The sequence below is a fragment of the Pholis gunnellus genome (assembly GCF_910591455.1).
Source record: "Pholis gunnellus genome assembly, chromosome: 5".
Lineage (NCBI taxonomy): Eukaryota > Metazoa > Chordata > Actinopteri > Perciformes > Pholidae > Pholis > Pholis gunnellus.
The window spans coordinates 12,516,202-12,542,796 of NC_136531.1; the positions used below are offsets into that span (position 1 = coordinate 12,516,202).

Genomic DNA, 26,595 nt, shown 5'->3' on the forward strand with positions numbered 1-26,595 from the left:
TGTGTTTTGATGTAATTATAGTAGAGTGGCTGTAATGGTGATATTGTAACAGTCTCACTACTTTGCAAGTAGAAGTCATTATCCCTCTACACAATGTAGCTTAATCTGTTATCTGTGTTCGCTGTCTTAATCTACTAATTTAGTGGTAGAAAATCCACTAACATGCTTTAATGCAGGGGTGGCCAACCCGCGGCTCCCGAGCCGCATGCGGCTCTTTGCCCGGTTTCATGCGGCTCTTACGTTCATATCGAAGTTTGTATTTGTGTTTGTGTGTGTTTTAATGTGCGTGTTCGCTTCGCTTGAGTTAAATACGGTATTTTCGTCAAACGCGCATGTGCGGCCACAGATTACGTTCCTCGTCGACCCATTTAACGCCGAGACGGACTGTTTGAAAGCCCCGCTAGTCACAGATGAGGCTGCGGCTGAGTTAGAGATGATCGATCTTTGTGAGGAGGACCAACTCAAACCTGCTTTAAGGGAAGGGACCATTGAGTTCTGGAAAAGTGTGCCAATGAAAAAATACCCCAATGTCAAACGGGCTGCGCTTAAGATACTGTCAATGTTTGGGTCAACATACGTCTGCGAGTCTGTGTTTTCTACCCTGAAACACGTGAAATCAAAGCATCGATCTGTTCTGACTGACACCCATGTGAAAGAATTGCTTCGAGTGGCAACAACGGAATACAAGCCAGATTTGAAGAGGATTGTTCAAGGCAAGGAATGCCAGAAGTCCCACTAAGTAACATGCATAGTAAAAGAAAAACGCTATTGTAAATTATTATATTTTTGTTTGTGGACTTGGTTGAACTGAGAGTTTGTCTGTGTGAGACAGTGTACACAATGTTCATTGTTGAAAATGACTGGCCTGTGGTCTTAGGAGTCAATTTCTGTCATTATCATATTGGTGTGTGACATTTACAATAAATCTGGCTGAGCAAAGGTATGTGTGTGTGTGAGGAAGGGATAGGGTGATGTTCATGTGTGCCCATGTGTATGATGTGGCTCTTTGCGGTAACACAGTAAAAAATGTGGCTCTTGGTCTCTGACTGGTTGGCCACCCCTGCTTTAATGCATACGTTCATTTTAATCAGTTGTGTCCCTCTCGCCAGGGATGCATGGAGAAACACAAGGCAAACATACGAGGAGAGAGGAAACGAGGAAATATCAAATGAGAGACTTGGGATGTACCCTATGGCGCTGCTAGTATACGGTGCTAACTTTCGGGAACTATGTGAATGGAGATGACGTGACTCTCATTAAACGGCTCAGGCGTCGCCTCAATATGACACAGATGTAAAATTTGGCGCAGCTTGCTGGAATAATGAAGTAATGCAGGCCTACTGCGAAGATTTGAGGACGAACATAATTCGTAGTGTGGCCAAGTCTCTCGTAATGGTAAACAATTATATGATTAGGACGACTAAACCTGAATTGACAAAAAATGATGTGTGCAACCCTACGGCTGCCATTTCATCTGCAAAGGTGAGTCATGTTAATGAATACAATGAGCTTCAGGTTCAGACTGCCTTTGCTCAAATCATGAGACTTGTTGTAACAGTTGGTTACCGCAACTAATTCTTATTTTATCATGTGTGATAAGTCTGATTCTCCTTTTAGAAAATCTACACTTGACTTTGAAAGGTTTTTCTTTTAGTTTAGAGAGCCTGGACACTTAGTTAGAGTGGCACTAACCCGAACCACACAATTAAAGCCACTTTTGCCTGACAGTTCTGCATGAGATAATTAGATACAAATGTGCCAAAAATAACCTAACTCCTTATACAAATCTGAACTTATAATATCCATAATACCAGATAGTTTCTTATCTTACATGTGTCGCCATATTGATAAATATGACGTTTTGTCGCCCCCAGCAGTCGGTGTCATGTTATTACAGCCCATTTTCTACCATCAAATGCTAATTGCTCGATTAATTGCAGACACCACAGGTAGCCTCGCTATTGGGGGACTACGGGACTTCATCTTTGATCGGGCCCACTTCAGTGGGGATCTACACTCTATGGTGAGGATGCCTGCTGACAAAGAGACTGCTGCAGGCACTCAAGCTGACGGATGGTCTCCTCACTTGCTGTGTGATCTCACTGCATGAGGTAGGAGCTTTCCAGAGCCACACATATTCACAAGTCCAGGCAAAGGTAAGTGATCTGGACACTGAGTTGCGTCCTGTCTCTTTCAGCATCTCTTTATATTCATCAACACACCTTGGCGCATCATTATTTCTGTCTCAGGAACAGCAGTGTTTTTTCTCTGATACACTTGATCTGTGTTCTTTGCGCCGTGCTTGAAGTTGGTTGGACATGCTATTTAAAAAATGCAGCCTTTCGTGGCTTCTGAATGTCCCCGGTTCTGATGCTGTTTGTATAGCATCAATTTCAGGAAGGCATTACCCCCTGTCTGCTGTTTTTCAAGAGGTTTCTTCTCCTCATAGTGAAGATTCCCTGAGCTGTACACTTCCTGAGTGGGCTGGGATGTCAAACAGTGTCCCAAAGAAGAAGACCCTTATTTATTGTCCTTTAGCTCTTACTGCACAGTAAACGTTTCTACCGCATTACGTAGAAGACCAGAAGGGAAGGTAAATATTTAACTGTGGCAATCTTGTCCACCTTTCACTCTATGCAGGTACAGTTGTGTCCTTGACAAGTGCAACATTTCTGCAGTCTTAGGTCATGTAAATAATCCCTTTTTTTTTATACTGAATGCCAGACTGATACAAATGCGCGTTTTCCTCATACCTGATAATAGCTGTTATTGTGTCAGCACGGATTAAAAGCAAAATTAAGGAAGAGAACTTGCTGGACCAGAACATATGACGAACGCTACGTGAACGTATGTGGGTGAACAAGGGCAGATGTTGGGCGGTTACATTTGGAACCAAGATGCAAACTAACATGGAGCGCAAACACAAGTGTTCCACGGTCTCTCTCCTCATCCTCCTCCTGGCCCCTCATCTCCTGACTCTTCATCTCAAGTATTTCCTGCTGATGCTGCTGTGGCAACGGTGTCCAAGGACAACACGTTTTCCTGGATCTCTACTGAAAGCGAGTCGATGCCAGCACAGCATATGTTCGGCAGAATCCTGTGTGTGTGTGTGGGGGGGGGGATGTAGTACGTCACTATACTGGCCCTCCCAAAGTCTGGTCCAAGCTGAAGAATCATTCCTCATAACCAACAAGACAAGAACATAAATATTATGTGTTTCTGTCCTCAGATGCTTTCAAGATTCAAGCTGTTAGAACATTCGAAGCTTTGGAAGATGTGATGAATTTCAAAAGGTTTACATTGCACCTACCTTTTTTTTTTGTTGTTGTTGCAAAAAGGGATAGAAAGTGTGGTGATACCTTCCTCACTTTGCTGTTTCACAATAGAGTCTCTGTGAAGCACTTGACATTTGTTAATAACAGTGCATCAAATGTAAATAAGAAAAGCACAAAAGCAAAGTTTAACATCTGCTGGGTAAACCATCTCAGATTTATGTCAGATATTAGCCCGTGAAACACCACATTTAACGCTAACGTATACACGTGAGGGTTACGTGTATGGCTGTGTGCATTCCTGCACACATTTTAAGGCTACAGCCGTGTGAGAATGTGCCCAGGTGCAGGTGGTGATAAGGTTATTGGGCATTTGTTTGAGTCAGATGTACAGATGAAATCCAGCTGTTGTTGCCAACTGGCCCTGCCTTGTTCCATATGGAACTTTGAGATGCAGGGAGGATGTTTGAGCACCGCAGGCTGCATTTACTTGCACAATGTGTATCCATCACTCACATATCCTCTTTCGGTATGTAAATGTGACCAATAGGATGTCTTTGGAGAGTCAAGTCAATTTTTATACAGCCCCAAATTACAACTCACAAATGTTGCCTCAAAGGGCTTTGCAATCTGCACAGCATATGGCACCCTCTATCCTTAGACCTTTGGTTCAGATAAACTCCCCCCAAAAACCCCTTTTAATGTGGAAACAAAATGGAAGAAACCTCAGGAAGAGCAACACGGGAGGGATTCCTCTTGTAATAGATGCTTTGCGTACAAACTGGACAGAAATAACACAAGTCAAACTACAGTATGGTGAAACGGAACAACTTCATTAGGTGGATAGGTTGTAAACCCATGACCTGGGCCACACAACCTCCTCTCTACCACGATAACGTGCGAAGAGGACAGACTACACAATACACACATGAGATACAGACACAAAACTCAAAGATACCATGAATGAAGAAGGAACCGACAGCTGAAGGGAGCAAGAGGGAGAGGCCAGCGTTCTTAAAACACTGTGATGGCTTTCTTGGTTGGAGTATTTGATTTTGCCTGCTTGTTCAGGATGAGGTCACATTTATAGAGTCACTCTATTTCAGAAGGGGGATTTTCGGGGATATTCAAGTCCCCATTTTGTGGCGTTGTCAAGGGCTTTGTTTGGAATGATGTTTACATCTATGACAGTATCTTATTCAGTGTTCCCCACATAATTAGATTCGATTTGTGGTGTTATGTTCTTAAATAATTTTTCATTAATACCATAAAGTACTCAACTGCAATTGTATTATCATTTTTGGAACGATTGTACCATTTTGGGCAGATTTGTGCAACTCTGGATTTAATCTATTCAGGAATTTGGCCGGCCGTCCTCTCTGCAGGGAAAAGCCAAGAGCAATCCTGACGCATGATCATGTTTTGATTCAGAGTGTCCCCGTCACGGAGAGGAGGCGCTATTCACAGTCGGGTCTGTTGTCTGCGAGAGCGAGGCAAGGAGGGGCTGAGTTCATCAATGCGACAATTATATAACATTGTACCCATTTTAAAAAGTAAAAAATAAATAAATCTATATAACATTATGTGGGGGTCAATGTGGATATTGTGGCAAGCCGCCACAAATAAATCCATGTATTGAGAAACACTGTATTTTCTAATAAGCCTATAGATAATAGTTGTGTTGTTTCCAGGCGTCTTAAAAGCAGGATAAGGACTTATACTTATACCAAATATTTATAAATGGGAAGTCATGTTTACAAGCAGCAACACAAAAATTGGAAATCCCAATCACCTGAGTATTAACAGGAACTTGTGAGTGTGGTGGTGTGTGTTTTTGTACAATATGATGTTGGCACAATAATGGGCAGACGATGATGCTTCGCCCCAGTCAATGATGCTGGTGGTTTGGTATTTACCTGATGTGAAGTGTACAGTCATGGGACACGAATGGGACGTTCTCAGTGTGAGACTGTTTTTCAGTTGAACGCCCAGATGACACAAGTCTGTATCGTTTTTGTTTGACAAACTAAGAAACAACATGTTACAGTATTTTACAACAGTCACACAAACACACACACACATCCAGCACATAACGTTCTCTCTTACACACACACACACACACACACACACACACACACACACACACACACACACACACACACACACACACACACACACACACACACAGAGAGACTCCTCTCACAAGAAGATTAGATAGATTATTTTAGCCTGAAGATTGTTATGGTCTGTATCCTCAATAACTTGTACTTCCTGTTCCCACGGTAACAGTCACACTAAAACCCACGATCAGTGGCCAAGGCCCCCTCAGTTTCTCCCACGACGACTTGTTGCATTTAGACCCAGAAGATTAAAGGCCGTTTTTTAATTTAGACAGCAACGGAGCCCTCAACGGTCTTTCTAAGTGCACGTAATCTGCTTTGGTGACGTTTCATTCGAGAATGTTGCGATCGCCAAAACCCCAGGCCTCATTTAAAGCGGCATGCCTGTAGGCTTTGAGAAGGAGTTGTTAACCACAGGGCAGAGCAAGTGACAGGAAGGGATTGCATGGATCTTGGTGTGGCTTGTTGATGTTATTTTTCGATCTTCAGATGACATTCTGGCATTTTGTCCAATTTTCTTTTTAGTGTAAATGACCCCAAGATCCGTTTTTTACAACTTTGCATAACTACTGGGCACGTACAGTAGAAAATGGTTATTTAAAGAAGCCTTAAAATGGGTGAAATAAAATCTGCTCAAAGCAGTCTTTGTATATGCCAGGGCTCAAAATGACTCAGTTATTGAAGGGGCGGGAATTTTTTTCTACAAGCGTCACCTACATTTTCCTACATGGGCAAACACTCAGTGTTCTTCAATGCCCATGATTTAGACTGGCTTATTTTTCCAATAATAAACTATATCAGTGAGGAATGTGAGGCTGTTTCCTTTGGACCCTCAATGCTCCACTTAAGAAGCCGAGGGGTTGAACAGTGGGGGATTATAGGGTGAATCATGAATAGGTCTTTCTTAACCATATATGTGACCGCTCTAAACTTGTGAGCAATGATGCCGCATGCCTGTGTGAATGTTCACGCTCGTCCTCTGTGATGTGGGACTCAGACTTAGTCTGGCCTGTAGCAACGATGACTCTGAAAGGGCAAATAAATATTCTGAAATAACCCTCATATACTGTGCATAGTCATCTACACAGATTCCAACAAAAGGCTGCGCACACATGCACTGGCAAAAGAAAAGAAGAAAATGTTTCAGTTCATATTATCTCAATGTTTTGTGAAAATCATAGTTAGCATATTTACCACACTTCACTTAGATAGTGACCACAGGAAGCATTTTATCTTCCAAACATCAGCATGTTAGCATTGCTGTGCCTCACAGAGCGCTTAGCATCACTATAGACTTAAGACTTGTTCCGGCTACATTTTGTTTTCATTTTCCAATTCTAATGCTTCACTACTCGAAGCAGCTCGCACACAAACATACTGCACAGAGCCGTTGCTGATGAGCATCTAGTCTCACACATGTTGTTGATTGAACATGTGTTTGCCCTGTGTCACTGATGGATCAGATTGTGACGTAGACCAGTTGCCCTGTGGCTGTGCAGGATGGTAGGACTGTCAGGGGGAGGCCTAGCATTCTTAAATTATAGGCCCGTGTGGGACGTCCACAGGAGGTAATGAGTGGATAGCCTGAGTCATGCTCTGTGTCGGGCTCTGCACTTCAATCACCAGCCTCGTCCACATGGAAGCTACTGTGACCGAAAAGATCTGCATTTCGTTACACTGCACTGGGCGTAACCACAGAGCGCATCATGTGACATGCTACAGAGGAGTCTTGTTGAACTTGGATCCTTCCCCTTGAGTACGACCATCTGTGTCCCTGGAGAGCCAACATTGACGGCAGTGTACAATTTCCCAGCACGGCCCCTAAGAAAAGACTTAAGAACCAGACCAGAGCCTCACCTCACATCTGGACGACCCAGAGGTTAGACGGCCGGGGTTGCAGATACTTGGAGGGGGCTTCATTCATGTTCTTGCATTGTCCTTGTTGCTTTGACGAATTGCTTCTTTTGTGCAACTGCTGGAGATGCTGTTGTTAGAATGTTGTGAATTTATATAGCACGCATTTTATGTAAATCAGGAGGGCTTGGGGCCTCAGATGTTTTTGACTGGAGATGTGCTCTGCAAATGGAAGTCTGGAGTGTTTTGCTTCACAACCCTTGTCTCAATCAAACGTATAGATAAAATTAACATTTTTCTTAAATTGTCTTAGTGAATTAAATATCCTTGGCTTTGTCTTATCTTTGTGCCGAGTGCCTCTGACAAATGAATATATTAAGAAATGAATTACTGGCATTGTGTCCTTAAGTTGTTTCTTTCCTATGGTTTACTATAAAACAAAGATATCAGGTTGACAGCACCGTCATTCAACTTTTTAAAAAGCAATGTATCTTATATATTCTTACAGATTTGGAAAAATGCATTCTGAAAGCTTATCGATGTGTATATCTTTCATTAGTTTGGTTAAGAATGCTTGAAGAGTTACAAGATGACAAATTTAAACAAAACAGCCTCAGAAATAACTGCCAAAACATTAGAGCAATCTCTCTTGGCCCGCAGCCAAAGGTCTTACGAGGCAGCCTGTCCTGTTACTAATCTAAACCAACTGGTGGGAACCTTGCCCAACTTAGTGAAATTGCAAGCTAAGGCAGAACAAGAAAAGTCCACTGAGAAGAGGAAAGAGACAAGTTCTGAGAGGAGAAGTGGAGAGGAAGTTTCTAAAATAGTGAGGACTAAAAGTACATTAGAGGAGGGTGGAGAGAATAAATGCATACAGTGTGCTGTGAGAGTTGTGAGACGGGGGATGGGGCTCCAAGGATGTGACTCAGACTCTCTGTCAAAACCAGCGGGGAGGGAACCTGATGAGAAAAGGGATAGAACGGAGGAGAGCAGGGGTGGAGTGGGGGAAAGAAAACCCGGCCCCTCTTACACCACCCCGACTCTTTGGCATTCAGCGTCAGCAAAAACCCTAATGCGATCAAGATGGAAGTTGTCTTTGGACGTTTCGCTGCTCCCCGGCTTTCTGTCTGCCTTCAGTGCTCTTCCGACAGTTTTACGGCGAAGATCCTGACTGGAGTCCAGAAAATGGCTTGCAGGAACTAAGACTAAGGATTGCTTACAGACTTTAAACGGATGTCAAGTCACTTGAAAAGAGATGGATTCATATTTTCCGAACAACTACGCATTGCTTTCAGTAGATGAATGAAAAGGCAACTTGCTCTACATTGCTGGATAACTGCACTCAAAGCAATTTCTGGATCTATAACATATTTGTTGGATTATCACCCGGTGTTTGATCACTGAATATACAGCTACGGGATTATATTGTAAAACACTGTGTCATCACTGGAGAATTTACAAGAACTAAACATTCTTACTCCAGCATAAAGGAAGCTCAATTGTGTTGAAGTTTCAGTTTTGCTGTCGGTTTGTTGGGCAAATAGAAGGAGCAAATGCTTTGGGACACTTTCTGTAACCCCCCCCCCCTTTACTTAATTTATAACCAGGAGCAGGTTCATGCCAGAAGGTGAAGATGGCAGTTGGTACCATCCGGTTCTTCTCCTGAGGAAACAAAAGGTGAAAAAGTGGAGAAATAAACCGCCTGTCGCAAATTTTTTATCATACTTTTACTGCTTAAGAAACTAATAGATGTGTTTGAAAAATTGACTCTTTAATGTGAACAATGATAGAAAAATTGTACTGAAAGTATAATTGTAGTCTCTTACTGTACAATACTCTATATTCTTCAATCGTGATGTTTTTTTTAGCAGATGTTCAGCTTGAATTGAGTACATCCTGCTTGTTCCCTGTGTTCCTTTACTTCTGTACATTCTGACCTATAACAACGGGGTGAAAAAAACAGCACAGAGCACGGTTTGATTCATGTAATAGAACTCACAGTATGCACTATGATAATGTTGGCTTGTGGACACCCAGCTGTTCAGGGACACTGACTGTCTTTTGCACTTTAACTCCCTTTAGTTTCATCATTCTCATTTCAGTGTGTACAGAATGACATTTAACCAACACCAAGAATTTTTCAGTCTACTACTGCCTAAAGAATGTCGATTGAAATTGCGGTGTAAATATGACAAACTGGTTCGGTTACAGATCACATTGTAAAGATGTTCAAAAGTAAACCAGAGAGGTCTACATTATTCTTTATAATTATCATGATGTCAGGCAATGTAAACGGTTACAGTTCAAGAACATGCAATGTAGTTTGCATGCTGTGATGTGAAATTCGGAACAGCTCTGCGTGAAAAGATAATCCCACGTTAGATTAGCATAACTGGGAATCCGGTTGTTTTCATACAGATCCAGCAGAGTGTATACTTTCCAGGAAATTGTGAAAGCGTTATAATTACGCCCTTCTTGAACTTTCACTCACTACTCCCAAGCTGTTTACTTTAAGAGTGAAACGTTATTTACCATATTGTCATCTGCACATTCAGGTTCTCTGAACTCATAACTTGCAAACACTGGCTGTTTCTAATCCCCATTTCTCTTCTTGATTGCAGAATATCTGGTTCTTCATTTCTGCCTGCTGTCAAAAGCAGCTCTATGGGATAGCACTGGCTGTCCACCATGCCAGTAGCAATACGGAAAAGAAGTTGGGAGGAGCATGTGACTCATGCTTCAGGATTACAGTACAGCTATGATGATCTGGACCTGGTCTGCCGCCATGGGGTGGACAGCGATGGGCCTTGGCTGGCAGCAGGGTCTTCCAAACAAGGTCGACGGACGAGGTGTGCCTCCATGCCAGAGGGCTGCCACCAACTGCCCACACAGGACCCGGCTCAGACACTTAAGGGACCAGCCTCTGTTGTGTATGATAATACTGCATCACAACAGTTGAAGCTAATGGACAGTGATGTCAAAGTTCCAATGGATATGCAGGAGGAGTCAGTTCATGGCCCTGATAAGCTGGTGGACGTTGATATTCCCCAAAGGGCCTCTGAATCAGAGCATCTCCATATCGCAAACATTGGGAAGTCTGGAGAATTTCAATGTGACTCAAACAGTGGGACGTCCAGGGAAAATATTTATTGTGCAACTGGTAGCAGCAGTCACACTAAGAACACTATCAATAGTGAAAATGGCACAGAGAGTAGTCAGAGTCACAACATCTGCAATGACGATAATGTCTTTAAAAGTCCACATATCTCACGTGAAGGGCAACAATGCATCTTTATCTCTTCAAACAATGGGCCTCCACTGTCTAGATCTGCTGGTGAACCGCTTGGCAAACTTCCAAATCATCAGGAAACAAAGGAGAGCCATACAGAGGGTTACAGCGGACCTCCTGAAATCTCTGAGGCCGCACTAAACCAGTTCTCTGCTGCTGAACTGGAACCTCAAACTGACCTTCCAGATGTAGAGGAAGAGAAGATTTCCACTTTTGGCCATGCTGATGCAAGTGTAACCTTACCTGTTGGTGTGCTGCAGAGTTCAGTTAATATGATGGAGAGTGGTGATGTGATGTCACAGGCTAACACAACTGTGGAACCAGTTGTGACTTTAGTGGTAGAGGAAGTATGTGACAAAGGAGTAACTGAAAACCGGAGCGCAGAGGCGGCTGTCAAGCTGGATGGATTAAATGACCCGGATCCTCCAAATGAAAATACAGGACTTCACTCAAGGGACACACAAGGACTAGTGCAGGATCATCACGACTGTACTGGTGTTTTGGATCTGGCTCATGGTTGTGAAATATCCCACCAGACGTTGTTGGAACTGCGTAATGTTGAAATGACAGCGATGAACGGGCCTCAGGGAGAGGAAAGTGCACAAGCAGAAAGCAGCGAGAAAGCAGCAGCAGAGGTCAGGTATGAGCCAATCACCTCATCTGATATATCTTTCAATGGTCCGTGTCGCTCTATGACAGTTAACAGCAACGTGTCATCTGAAGAACTGGATACTGGATATTCAGAAGAAAACTACACACAGACAAACATTACTCAGTGTGCAGACCGACATGTGGAAACGACGACCTCCGTTAGTCAACCGATGGAAAACACTGATGTCGGCTCAGTGTCCAAAGAGTTGGCTTGTTGTGACGATGAAACCATAGCCCTGCAGTTGGAAAATAGCTGTTTAAAACTGGACACTATCCCAGAAGTGAGCCACGTTGAGCCAGATGACACCCCTGTACTGGATCCTCAAAAGAACATTGCCTCAGATTTCAACCAAAATCCACATGTTCAGCAGTCCCATATGGATGTTAAACATGCAGGCTCTGAACAGCACACTGAAAACCTGCCACCGTGCCCTGCAGAGGTCAACGAAGAGCTCTCACCAGAGGGACTCCATGGCAACCAAGCCCTTGGTTGTTACCTCAGTGAGTCACCTGCCCCTGAGGTGGCAGATGGTCAGAGTGAACACCAGAGGCCAGGAGCCACAGTCTCTAGAATGGAGGAGCCAGAAGAGGCCGCACACACCGTTATTTACAGTGACAAACAACTCACCAGTCCGGTTTTAGAAGGAACAAATGAACCTGGAGATCCAAAGGAGGACAGCGTGGTCCAAGTGCGAATGAGAAAGGTAGGGCTATATTTGATATCGATGTAGAAGAGATGCAGTGGATCACAATTGATATTTAAATACATCTTGTCTTTTGTTTCTGCGTAGTAATTGCGATTCTGGCACCTCGAAATTAAGTTCCTTTTTTTTCTTTTTTTTTTTAAATGAACTGACACTTACTGGGCATTCGTGGACCACAAATGATTTTTGTCCCACACTCTGGCAATCGTCTCGGAAAACAATGACTTCACTCTTACATGCTTACAGATCGGTGAGTGGGGGGGGGATCTGTGAAATGTTTTACTCTTTCTCAACGGCTCATTGCAAAACAAGGTCCTATAAGGGCATGGAGACCATGAACACAGATGGAGCTGGAGGCTCAAGTAAAAGGCTTAAACTGCACTCTCCAGAAAATACTGTATGTTGTTCTCTTTACAGACTCTTTACACACTGCTAGTGGGTGTGCTTGCGGGTACAGTTCAGTGCCAAAAACTTAGAATAAGGAGTTAATGGAGCTGGGCTGATTGGAACAAAGCAATGATCCGGGAATGGACACAGTATTTATTCATCGTTAGTAGTTGCAGTGTTTGCCTTTTTGGAATGACAACAAGAAATCCATTATTTACGATGCAGGGCGCATTAAGCAGGCATGTTGTTTAGACGAGCACCATATTGTGGGAAGTCAGATTCTTGTGATAGGTTCTAGCTGAAGACGATCGCCCGCTTGTGAACATATGAAAATCCCATGCATGGGTTGTATTGAAGGTTGTGTTTTTGTACAGGTTTAGTGTGCTGCTTATACATTTTGCATTTTGAAGCGTTACAAAAACATTTATTTAACGATTTATGAAACACTATAGTGTCGTTGTGAGGCCATTATAAGGCCATTTTGAAGTGTTAAGTGATTTTTCATTGTGTATCAAGACTATCTGTTGTTTTCTGAGGTTTCGGACTTCTTGTGATCGGATACCAAGAACATTGTGTTATACTGAAGCGTGCAACGTGGCGGTTAATAGTGACTTGTTGGTCAGTGTGTGAGGTGTGGGATGTTTTGATGCCCGTGGTTTATATAACGTGACAGAATGCACTGGTAATGACGGCTGATGCGAGTTGAGTTGGGTAATCACAGATATTTCTTTCTATAATCACAGCATTATTTCAACACAAATTCCATCCATGTGTGCAAAGAAATATCTGGAGGCCCTCTCAGTCATGACCAGTGGTGAAGTCACTCGCATCAGCTGCCAAAAACCAGAGATGACAGTCCAGTGCGAGGACATAGGAAACCAGTGCCGCATTTATTACCACTGGCTCCAATTTTAATCTTAGAATGGCTTCCAACTTTTGGATTAAATATCCGAGAAAATCAAGTAGAGTTCAGCCATTAAATTGTAGGGCACCAAAGCAATTCATCCACCTTATGGTGATGGCTTGCCTCCTCTTTGACAGCGCCACAGGGTTTTCACCACGGGGTGTATTTACATACTGTATGAAGCCAGTTTACTAAGAAAATGTGCTTTTGGGAAGGTCATGAGGACAGGAAAGAAATAAGGTTGCACAAATTAGCATTATCATCTCCAAGGGAGGTAACCGACTGTATTTTGCATAAAGAAAAAAGGAGAAGAAGCTCTTGGATATCGTGAAGGAAATTACAGAACTGATGTTATTATCCGTTAGTGGGCAATGGCAACAGCAACCTGGAATTATCTCTGACAAGATATTGTACTGACAAATGATTATGTCCCCAGTGAACCATGTTGTTGTTGCAGATTCAGTTTGTAAATTGAAGCCATCTGGTTTGTATAATAGCTTCGGATTAACCTGATATTGGGCTTTGTTACTGTGTTTATTTGTTTTAGCAACAGGGCTTTATCTTGACCCCAGGGCCAAACTGGCTCAACTGTCGTTTATCTGACAGCAGACCTCTTGGCAACATCATCATCTCAGTGCTCTCTCTGATAAATGACGACTGAAAGGCAGAAAAAGAGACAATCAACTGCTCATGCTTATAATGTTTATGAATGCGATACATACATTAAACAGTGTATACATAATCGTGTGCACACTATGTTTAGCTCAGCAGAGAAATTGACCCTTGAGTTTAATGGACAGGTTTGACAAATGGGATGAGGGCCACAGGGTAGAAGAGGGGGTTTGAAAAAGAGAGCAAGGAAAGGGGAAGGAGGGGTGTAAGAGTTCAAACAGTGTGGGAACTGTCTCCCATCTCAAAAAAACAGGAAGTCGAGAGGAATGTAACAGAAACCTCAAAAGATTGGAAAGAGAGAAAAGAAACCTTCTGAGAACACCCAAACCACCAGAATGCCCCCGAAAAAACGTTGCCTCTCTGAGGCGCCTGACATTGCACTGCACTTGTTTTTTACTCTGCTGTTTTGTGGTTGTTATTGCCATCTCGAGCCAGATGCTTTTGTTCATTCAGTAAGGTCTCGTAAAGATGTCATTGTTTTACCGCGATACAATGTTTCATTGTGAAACTTTGCCAAGGAGACAGAATGTAGCGATGTGCGCTGCCACTAGGAATGCCAATGAATGCATCAATGCGAGACACATTTCCATGACACACATGGCCTTCAATGTCTATTTGCTCTCTCGGCAAATCCAATAAGAACGACTTTTGACAGGCTAGTTGGGCACTAACTGGAAAATAAATGTAAGCGCAAGTCATAAGACGTTATTTGGGGTCGGAGCAGGGAGCCAGGCGGAGCTGGAGCTTGTTTACCGTGATGGAGATTCTATAGGATCCATAAACCTGTCAACCTCACACACATTAGCATTAGTCACAGCTCATATGAATGTTGTCATCTGCACACACCCATTGTAAACTTAACTAAAACAAGATCTAGCCACCTCACAGGATATGTTTAGTACTTAATAACGATAAGATTTCTCTCTAATTCAGGGGTGGCCAACCAGTCAAAGACCAAGAGCCACATTTTTTACTGTGTTACTGCAAAGAGCCACATCATACACATGGGCACACATGAACATCACCCTATCCCTTCCTCACACACACACATACCTTTGCTCAGCCAGATTTATTGTAAATGTCACACACCAATATGATAATGACAGAAATTGACTCCTAAGACCACAGGCCAGTCATTTTCAACAATGAACATTGTGTGCACTGTCTCACACAGACAAACTCTCAGTTCAACCAAGTCCACAAACAAAAATATAATAATTTACAATAGCGTTTTTCTTTTACTATGCATGTTACTTAGTGGGACTTCTGGCATTCCTTGCCTTGAACAATCCTCTTCAAATCTGGCTTGTATTCCGTTGTTGCCACTCGAAGCAATTCTTTCACATGGGTGTCAGTCAGAACAGATCGATGCTTTGATTTCACGTGTTTCAGGGTAGAAAACACAGACTCGCAGACGTATGTTGACCCAAACATTGACAGTATCTTAAGCGCAGCCCGTTTGACAGTGGGGTATTTTTTCATTGGCACACTTTTCCAGAACTCAATGGTCCCTTCCCTTAAAGCAGGTTTGAGTTGGTCCTCCTCACAAAGATCGATCATCTCCAACTCAGCCGCAGCCTAATCTGTGACTAGCGGGGCTTTCAAACAGTCCGTCTCGGCGTTAAATGGGTCGACGAGGAACGTAATCTGTGGCCGCACATGCGCGTTTGAAGAAAATACCGTATTTAACTCAAGCGAAGCGAACACGCACATTAAAAAAACACAAATACAAACTTCGATATGAACGTAAGAGCCGCATGAAACCGGGCAAAGAGCCGCATGCGGCTCGGGAGCCGCGGGTTGGCCACCCCTGCTCTAATTGATCACACCTAAGAACAGACACGCATGAAATCCAGGCACACCTTCACACGGTAACTCGCCTCCATACCTTTGCAACAATCATAGTGGCTGTGTGTCCCAGGAGCTCACCCTCATAAAGTGTTTAACAGGGTCTGTTAGTGGAGATTGCGATGAGGTTTGTAGGGACTAATGAGCTAGCCGTGTGATGTAATTTCTTGGGGTTCTTCTCGGGAGAGAAGCTCAGACGGAGAGCCACACCCGGAGCCGGTATAAAAGACGGGCAGAAGGAAATGAAAACCTATGCTGTGTTAAGAAGTCCAGAAATGTTTGAACGTCAGGCAAAGGGTTTATTTTGCATCAAACAAAACAGGATTGAGGCATAGCAAACAAGGACAGAGTGGTTGGTGGAGTGTGGAGGTGGTATGGATTGCATGTTATTTAGCTTGTCTTACTGACGAGACACCACCTGAGGTCAGTGTGAGGCTTGTTATCGCGGCGTGAGAACAGATAGTTAAGCGCTGCAGATGAGAGGACTGAAAGGAAAATGTTTTAGGTCTTTAAGTTATATGATTAAAAATGGACCAGAGATGATACAAAAGAGATGTATATTAAATGCACAGGGGGTGAGGAAAAAGCACAGGAAACATCCAGGACTATGTTATGTGCAGAACGGAGAACGAGACAGAAGAGCAGAGGGAGAAAGAGGATTGGAGTTATCTGCAGCAGTTGAAAAGGAAGAGGAAGGAGAAGTAAGAAGCAGGGAGAGATGGATGAGCATAGTTTGCAGTATTTTGGCATGAAGGGCTACAGGCCAAAGAACTGAGTTGAATTGTTTGGAAATGTTATGAAAATATATTTCTATTAGTATTTTTAATAAGATGATGATATATTGTGGATCAAGGTAGAAAAATCCAACTATATTTTATCTTTAAACGTTCAAGCCAACTAGTCTGCATCTGTTTTATGTTTTTCTATATTGAATCAAACTGTTGTATATTGTTAATACTTTGCTCATTTAGTCCTTTGTTCAGATCAAGTAAGAAGCTGGAACGCTGAGTAAGCCATCCCCACACTTAACAAGTTCAGTAGGCAGGAAAACAAATGTCGTCCTGTGCATTTCAAAAACATCTCATCTACATCTCCATGCTTCCAACTTTACAATGCATTACCATTGACTTTTGTAATTTCAGTGGCACTCTTCTGTCAACTTCTCCATCCTTGGAGGCATATGGTAAATGAACTGCATACTGTATATATGGTGCTTTTCTACCACAACAGACACATTTGCCTCTCATTCACCCACTCACACACTGATGAGGGCAGAGCTGCCGTACAGGGAGTTGGCCCATCTATGGGGAGCAATTTGGGGTTCAGTGTCTCTCCTACATTTATGAGCTGGTTGCAACGGTAATATTTTATTTTTTTCTCTGATTTGTCTGTTTGTTCAGCGTGAGCATGCTCGTCTGGACTCGATGGTTTTGCTGCTGATGAAGCTGGACCAGTTGGACCAGGAAATTGAGAATGCTCTCAGTGCCACCACCTCCATGGACGGCACGCCGACCCTTGATCGACGACCACTCCTGGTATGCACCTGCATGTTATCCTGCTGGATTCGGCTGCAGTTTCTATTTCATTTGGAAAAAATCTGTCCCTTAGTGGCTATTATGAGGCATAGCAATGTCTATAAACACGGTATCATTCATTTGCTGATGAACTTTGTAGTGATAAAACTATTTACTTGATCATCCTTGAAGAAATACTGAAATATTGGAGGAAAACACTGCTCTTTGCATAACAATATAATGCCTACATTGTCATCTTTGTCTTTTACTTGTGCAGGAGTTTGATTTAGGCTCTTTGCCAGCAGCATCACAAAATGCTCCACATGTTCCTGCTGCCTCCACCTCAGGACCTACATCAGCCCTTGGAGCAAAACCTAAAAGTGGGGTAAGTCAGGAGCTCGATATCATACATCTATACCATGATCAGCAGATTGCTTAGAGATTTTGCTTAGAGATCACACGCACACACACACACACACACACACACACCATCTATATCATGCATCACCAATGTTCTTTATTTTCTTCTTGGCTTTCCTCCCTTTTATTTAAAATGCTGGCCAGGTTTGTGTGTCGGCTTGTTTAAAGTATGAATGTTGTTCTGTTTTTACAGTTTTTCATGATTTTAAAACTGCGAAACATCAGTTGACAACTTTTATGTCTCAAATTAAACAAACTTTTCTTCTTGGGACATAGTGGTACAAAAGTTTAAATTAAAACGGCAAACACAGAGCACACACACACACTCCTAGTGAATCCCCCAGTTGTAGGAATGTCCCCCAGCACTTAGGGCTTAGCCAAGCAGACGTTAAAACGCTATAATTAGCTGGTTCCAAAGATCCAGACCCCTTTTCCCCAACAAAGGGGTCAGAAGGGGGGTCTGGGGGTGAAAAGCCAGGGCAGGGGGGGGGAGCGAGGGGGGACACGCTTCAAGTGAGACGTGCGTCTTCAAACCTCTTGCTTGCTCATTTAATGACTTTGTCAGCCTTGCTTTGCAAATGCTGTCAGGGCAAAGTGAACAAGGCCGGTGGCCAGGGGACTGAGCACTGGAAATATATTTAAAAAAAAGATTATAACTGCTTTGAGACATTTTATCACAAGATGCATGCAAAGGACGTCTCGCATTCTTGATTTGTCTTTCGCAGTTCCTTATTTGACATTGCTTTGTCTTGTTGCACGTCACAACTCTTATGCTGTCTTAAAGGAACGCAATATTTCCCTCGTGTGTGACGGTGACTTTAAGGGATGCAGAGCAACACGCTCTATGATGTGTGATGTATAATGTCTGCTGCCAACTGTTTCCACAACCTCCATTCCTGCAGTAACCCAAGGTAACTTACTAAGCTTGGGTAAACAGTGCTTTCACTGCGCCTAATAGGAAGCTTTTTACAGTGGAGGCCCTGCGGGGTGATTGATGGAGGCCAAAGAGATGATGACTTCATGAAGGGGATTCTCAGTGGTTAATAGTTGAAGGGCCTTTCAAACTCAAGTGTTGGGACGGCAACTTAATCTTTTAAGATAGACAATACAAATCCTTTAAATGATGTAAACACAAGGCAGACGTGAGGAAGAACCATGATTGAGGTTTTAATTCAACCACACATTATAGTTGTGTTTTACATGAAGACATACATAATATAATATATTTTTCAAGCACAGAATAATTATCATCTGTTGTTATATAAAAATACAACTCAGTTCTAATAGGGATGGTCGTATGTAGAGTCATTATTTTACTGTAAAACTTTCAGTAACATTTATTTCCCTTTTATATGAGTGTCATCTAATAATCTCATCCCTTCTCCTAGTGTTGACCATTACACTGTACCTCTGACCACTTTTATAGATCATACATGGGTTGACTGAATAACCAGATCTGCTCACAATACAACAAATACACCACCTCAAACTTCATCATCCACACTTTTGATATGGTTTCATCAATACCTCTCTGACATTGTTGAGAAAGGCTTAACATTACAAGTCCCTTTTACTCTTCTTACTTGCATTTTATGTGTTGCCTTGAACGTGTCTTGACATCAATCCCAACAAGAAAGTATTTGCAAGTTAACACAGGACAGCAAACAACATATATCTTTTTGGCAAGGCAACGGTAAGCGCAACCCGTTTTAAAGTCAACACAGAAATTGCTACTCTGCACACCTGTGATATATTAGCAGAGATCCAAGAAGTCAAAATAAATGTATTATGTCGTAGTAGTATGTCGACCTATTACAACACAACTTTGATACTGTATATAAAGTATCAAGATGAATATCTCCAGGCAGAAGGTCAGTGAAAGGTTCAAATTTGAAATTCTGGCAGGAAGTTCATGTAAAACCAACTGACAGCGAGATCAAAGGAGTTTCGGTGTGTGTCTTTGTGTTAAAGAGCAACTAAAGACTAAATTAACTTTTTTCAGGAGGTGTGTACAGTCACTTAATTACGCTATCAATTGATCCTGGGCCAGGATCTTCCCTTCCCTTTTCCAGTGAAAAGTAAACCGAGTAATTATTTCCTCTGGACCAAAGCAAATACTTTGGTTTAAGACAACTTTTGATATTACTTTTAATATTAGCCTCGCCAAGCCATGCTAGCAGTTCATATGGCTTTGAAACCACCATCATGGCCATCAGTGTATGTGCAGAGGAGTGGCTGGTGTGTCTGTGTATTTTGTTATGTATGTTTGTAGAGGCAGTGTGATTCGTTAAGTGTTTATTACTGTGCATTTGCATCACCTCCATCTTCCGCTGGATTATGCAAGAGGTAACTGGTATTTGTGTTCTTCCTGTCCCCCTGACGCCTCCTGGAACTCAGTGTATCACTTTGGTGTGATTGTACCGAGCACATGGTCCTGCTATTCTGTCTTTTATGTAACACTGATACATGTGAAGTTGGTGGTATGTGGCTGTGTACGTTGGTGATGAGTGGACATTCACTTGGCATGCACATTGTCATTCACTCACTGTTGTGGATAAAGCACTGGGTTCAAGTGAATAGATTCTTGGCTCCTTAGCTAACGTAGCTGATGGCTATTGTTAGCCTTCAGCAGGTGGCTGTTATTCTTGCATCGAATGTGGGGCTAATACCTAACGGATGTTGTGCCACAGCAGGTGTTTTTTTCTCATGGTTGAACTGCTATTCTTTGCCCCTGAGTGTTTTTGTTGGCTTGTTTCTATTACTTGCTTAGTGTAGCAGGTGTCCTGCAATGGTATTTGACGTGCATTGTTGTGTTGCAACAGGTGGCTTTAATGTGCTTTACAGACTGATGTGTATCTATTGAATTTGCTCTATATTATATTTAGGGCTGCAACTATTGATTATTTTCATTCTTGGTAAATCTGCTGATTACTTTATTATTTTTAATTGTTTGGTCTATGAAATGTCAGAAAAATAGAGAAGATTGCTAAAGTTCCAGATGAGGTCGTCAATTGTCTTGTTTTGTCTAACTAAGAGTCTTAAACAGTCAGTTTACACACACATAAAGCCAAGGAACGTCGAAAATATTCACACAAGAATCTAAAACCAATGATTATTTAAAATGACTATTATTATGACGATTATTGTTTTTTTGGACCAACTAATCATCAGTAATGAATAAGTGTGTAAAGACAAATAATGTATAGCAGCATTAGCTGTCATTCATTTTGATTTGTATGTGTAATCTGTAACAAACTTAAGTTATGCGTGGCGTGAGAGCCATTTGTTATGTGACTCTATTTTTAGAGCTCTGTGGCTGTAGAGGATGTGCCAAACCACAGAGGCGGGCGGAGGCTGCTGACCCCTGACCACCTTCCTCTGAATGTTACAGTCGGAAACAACATATCAGTCACCCTCAGCATGGAGCGTTCCCACCAGCAAGATATACTCAGAATCCCCTGCCTCAGCTACTGAAGAAGGCACAGACCGTGGCTGTCTGTTAACATTAGCACAGGGGTGTTTTATATTTCATGCATACACTGTATGGTGACAGCGAAGGCGCTGCCCTAACCCAGCCCTCATCGTCTTTGGTATACATTCCATAACAGGGCAACCTTTGACCCTTTGTTTGGATTTGTAGTCGGTGCTCCAAGCACAACTTTTGTCATCTCCTTTGGTGGTTTTGCCACTAATTGACAGGGAGATCTGAGAGTACCAGATTTCCAATCTCTGGAATTTTTATTTCTGGATTCTAGGGTTTTTTTGAGGACATGATTGATTGAGAGATATTTTTATTTCAGAGTGACGGAATGACTTTATTCCCTATCAGTTGGTTATGTATGTATATAGCTTTTTATCTGTCTGCAGTTTGGTGGACAATAGAAGTGCTGTGGTTTGCGTGCTAAGGTCACTAGCAGATCTCTGCTCTGTGCTTCCTCCGTGTTCCGGTTTGGCAGCCTCATAGTCCCCAAACATCCTTTATCCAAACCACACCTTCTCTCGTCCCACACAACACAGACTCAATATTTTGCTACACTCACTGCCTTTTATTTATACATTTGCTCCCACTCTCTCTCTTATTGCAGTCCTCGGTCAATAGTCCACACCATGTGCAGCAGTGATAATTATGTTTGCCTACATTCCACCCACATATTTGGCTTAAAGACTGTAGTAGGCCATAATGAGTCAGTTAACTATGAAACCAACCGCCATTCAGTCTAACAAGGGGTGCCAGCAGTGGCTCCGGTCATGGCCACGCTAGTCGCTTTGTGTGCTGTCATTGTCCCCAAGGTCACTCCTCTGCTGAGCACAGCTGTAAGAAGGAGACAAACATAGACCTGCTGTGGTTTAACAAAAAGAGGGGAAGAAAAAAGTAAAGGCTTGTGTTTGGAACAGGATGTGGAAAGTGAACTTCTCCATAACCCCCACGAGAACATCTTGTTTTTCCTGTCGATTCAAGGCTACAGTCATTGCATAAAGCACTCCAAGAACATTAGAGACAAGAATATAATGAATAGAGTTCTCGTTTTTTTTTGTTCTGTAGCCAAAACATGCCATCATTAAATGTGTCCACGTGTATCAGCCTGACTCAATTTGCATACTAAAGATTTTCTCAAAATGGCTTTGAGCTATGATATCCATAATTGTTTCACAAAATGCAGAAAGTTTTCTTTCTTAGTATCTTTGTGGAATGACAACTCTCTCCGTTTGTTTTTTATGACAACATACTCCCAAATCGCCTAAATCACATAAGCTTAATCACCAGTGTAATTCATTGGCATCATGTGTTTTGTGGTACATTTTTAAAACTTAAATGAATCATAGTTTTTCATGCACCATGAAAACATCACTTTGCTGTGTTTGTTGCTAACAAAGGCACGCACTGAGTCAATGGAGCGTAACCTACATCTATTACATAACGGAGACATTAAAACATGCAGGCAATAGTAGCAGGATTACTTGTTGACAGTAAATCTTAAGGATGACTGGATAATGCAGGCATCTGGAAACACCCCTGCAGCCCGCTGATAATGAACCGCCATAAATCACACAGCGAACAAACAAACTGCTCAGAGGCACACACACATCCAAAGATGCTGAAACATGTACACAGGAATTCATTGTAATAAAACCAGGTGTAATTTAGGCAACACTGATTCAGGCTTATGATTGAAGGTTTTATTTGTAACATTATTTTGAACACGTGTTCACATTTTTATATATTTTGAAGATGTGTTTTCATTCATGTTTACCTTGAAGTAATATTACATCAGCCAAAAAACGTCCAATTAATCATCTTTGCCATCAGCTGTAATGTTTAAGGAGGGGACTACTTATCGAAGGAGTTTGTTTTTATTTAGAGGTAAATATCCAGTTACCCAACAGTCAAAGCTTACGCTGACCAGCTGAATGCAGTGACCCTCTGCAGCAGACAGTCAAGAGTGTGCATTCTTTAGTAAATGTCACAAAACTTTCTGTGACCCAGCAAGGTCTCGCCCGCTGGTCCTTCTGGTAAGTCAATAAGCTGGATGTCTGCCATCAAACTACTATGGGGCCACCAGAGTCTTCTACAGAGGACAGTCTAATCCCTCTGTGTTGTTAACCCACTCTCTGCTTTCTCCCAAAAATAAAAGCGGCTAATCCACGGGCTAGCATTGTTGGTGCAGTTGGGATCATAAGACTTATCCCTTTTAACGCCATAAGCCCCAAATTCAACGTGGTGAGCGGGAACAGGTGACACATCTAGTCTCATAATCAATGTAATAAAACAGGAGTAGAATAATAAAGTGATGTTGGTAGGTTTTCAATGTATTCGAGTGGGACACTTCCTGGATGTTGACATTGGCTTTGTTCGTTTTTTGCCTATAATAAATCAGAAGACCCTTTGAAGAGTTGACCTTATACTGTCCTTTGCAACATGTTCAGTGTTATATCATGTCAATTAATTGGACATTTGTTTACTATATTGACCTTTCAGATGCAGAAAGTTATTATTTTATATTGACTGATATTTTTTCTCCATTGAAATCATGAAGTTATTTTTTTACATTCATTGCAGGTGAAGCATTTTGATGCATGATTCAAAAAATATACACTCAAAATACCACCCAATTTGTATTGGCTACATAGAATCAAATTTAGGACCTTGTCTTGAAAAAAAGAGTTATGGTCTGCATACACACATGCAGACACAGCTCATGTTTATTGAAGTTGCACCTGAAGTTATATATTATAAAGATGAACAGTTTTGCGAGACACTTAACCCCTAAAATTGCTCCCGTAGCGTAGCGTAGCGTACGGTGTGATAGAATCTGAATTATAAGTCGCTTTGGACAAAAGCATCTGCTAAATGACTGTAATGTAATGTAATGTAATGGACAAGAAGTATAACCTAAGTTTGGTGATGACCAGTTAGTTTGCTGTTTTGGAGGAAGAGTCTTATGCTTAGACTAATTAAGTGTTATTCTGTTGTCCGGTGATGGATTCTAAGGGCCAGTCAACAGTCACAGCACCAAATCCCACCAGACAGCCTGAAACCAGAAGCCTGTTGCTTTGGTTTGGTTCTGTGTGTGTGCGCACATATCCACTTTTCTCATGGTCTTAACCATCATCACCCCACACAGAACATGTCTCACGACTTAAGGTTGAGTGAGAGAACGAGGCCTCAGCTGGCGGTCTGAGTTTGTGTGTGTGTGTGTGATTGAGTACACCGTGTGTATGGTAAAATCATTAACGTCCTTAGTACTAAGTCCAACTAAAGACTGAAAGTGATTTCACCTGGGCTTTTAGCGTCATACAAGTCAGTAGACGTTACTGAAATGCTTTTCAAATGCCACCAGATTTCATCTGGAGGTGTTTTCTTTTGAAATAGCTGTTAAATCCAACATCTGGACGCTAATATACATCTTCTGCGGGAAACGTTCCAACGCATCATTACACCAACTCATCGCATCACTTCCTGTTGACACACTTCAAGTGTGACATATGGAAACTATTTAATGTGGAAAGGGGACGCGGGGGAGAAAGTATGTGGAGTGGGGGATTGGTCTTTTCCTCAAGTAGAAGGCAAAAATTTAATTCTTTCCCACGTTTCCCAGCACACGTGCACTCGGCGGTTGACAGAGCATGGAGAATATATTCTTTCATAAGTGCAGGGCAGAAAGAGCACATTCACGCCGGTCAAAAACCAGCCAATGAGCCTCAGATAACATCTCCCATGGTCCTCGACAGACGTGCGCATGCACTCACAGACACACACACACACACACACACACATAATGTCTCTGTTCCCTCTATCACACACAGTTACCTTATATGCTCAGTGCCGGAGCCGCTAGCTTACCTGACCATAAGCCATCTGCACCAATTTAGCCATTTGCGTTAAGTGGTGGAGAAAAAGGTTTGGGTTAGCCTGAGCCCCCTAATCCTTAGCCAGCACAGACCATGGGTGGTCACACACACACACACACACACACACACACACACACACACACATATAGTGCAGCTGCAGTGCAGGAGGGGGGCTGGGGTTGAGAGGGTGGCGGTGGGGTTGAGAGAGACATGGTGGACTGCTCGGATTTGTTGTGCAAGAGCCACATGCCAATGGTTTGCTTAACATCTCTGACTAAATCACTCACACAGAAAAGCATGTGAACTCAGCTGTACACAATGGGTCTGTTACTGAAAAACAAAATATTATTTGTTACTAGGGCTACGTATTGGAGCTCAAGGCTTTTCATTTGGTACCAACCGAAATATGTCCGTAGCAAAAGTAGTAGTGAATATCAACATTTGTCAAGTACCAAAAGCTGACTCTAAATATTTGGTCAGCTTTATACTCTTCTTTATTTATTCTTTGATCAAATACTTCCTGATTTAAAACTCCAGTGAATGAGCGAGGACAAAATCATGCTGTTCGGTCAAACTTTGTTCAAACTCTCAGAACATTATTTCAAATTCCAGAGGGATCCCTGAATTTTGGGAAAATGTGTCTAAAATGAGGAGCAAGACCATTTCTATTTGATTTGTTGTCAACGGCAACAAGGAGTCTTGGTTTTGAACATTTTAGCCTGTGTAGACATCATGTAGCTTCAACAAAGAAATGGAACATGATATACAATATATTTGATACTGTCAGACAGAGATTACATTAAAAAAGAGAAAACTGGATGTTAACTGGTTTTATTAAAAAAGTATTTGTGTGTCGCTACTTGTGTTTGGACTGTTAAACATCAGTATATAAAAAAACTTAATAAATTCCCAGCTCTACGTGTTAGTTTCAACACAGACAACTTTTTTCTTTCTTTTTCTTTTTCTTTCTTTCTTTATTCTGTTGGTAATTGTAAAATCATTACTAAAACTAAAATGATTTGTTGTAAAACTTGCTTGCTTCCTGCTACAGTAATGACTATAATGACCCTACCGTGGTTAATCATGCAGGCACACATGCTTGCAAGCCACGACACACACACACACACACACACACACACACACACACACACACACACACACACACACACACACACACACACACACACACACCGACAGACGCGTAAAGCAAACACATACCATACTCCCCGTGCCCCCCACACAACCCACTTCCAGTAAATTAGTGGCAGTAAATGAGGCAGCTGACGCTTGTGTGCTCTGCAGCCTACAGCTCCCCAGCGGACACCTGACACGGCCCGGACAACCTGCACCGTGGCATGCCAGGGGGGAACGCAAAATATGCGACCGTGGTACTATGAAAACACTGGCACTTGCTGGTACCCATTCATTCACATTCTTGTTAGGCTCGGTGGTCTCTCACTCACCTTTATTCAACTGTAATTGCTATTATGAGGGAAAACATAGCATTGTGTGAAGGTGAGATTTACACTGTGTGTAAGTGACTTCATGGGTCATTGGCAGCAACCCGTGGTGTGCTGTTTACACAATAGGAAGGGTGCACACTGGTGAAC

At 42.3% G+C, this 26,595-nt stretch overlaps 1 protein-coding gene across 1 annotated transcript in view; it reads left to right on the plus strand.

The window, feature by feature from the left end:
- Nucleotides 1–9,934: 9,934 nt before the first annotated feature.
- The window catches only part of dlc1 (DLC1 Rho GTPase activating protein), a gene marked incomplete at its 5' end in the record, with an annotated part of 74,639 nt that continues 57,978 nt past the window's right edge, over nt 9,935–26,595 (plus strand). The window contains 3 exons of the mRNA XM_079159704.1: nt 9,935–11,890; nt 17,102–17,236; nt 17,493–17,600. Of these exons, the coding sequence (XP_079015830.1) occupies nt 9,935–11,890; nt 17,102–17,236; nt 17,493–17,600 (2,199 nt within the window). The remainder of the gene's footprint in view (nt 11,891–17,101; nt 17,237–17,492; nt 17,601–26,595) is intronic.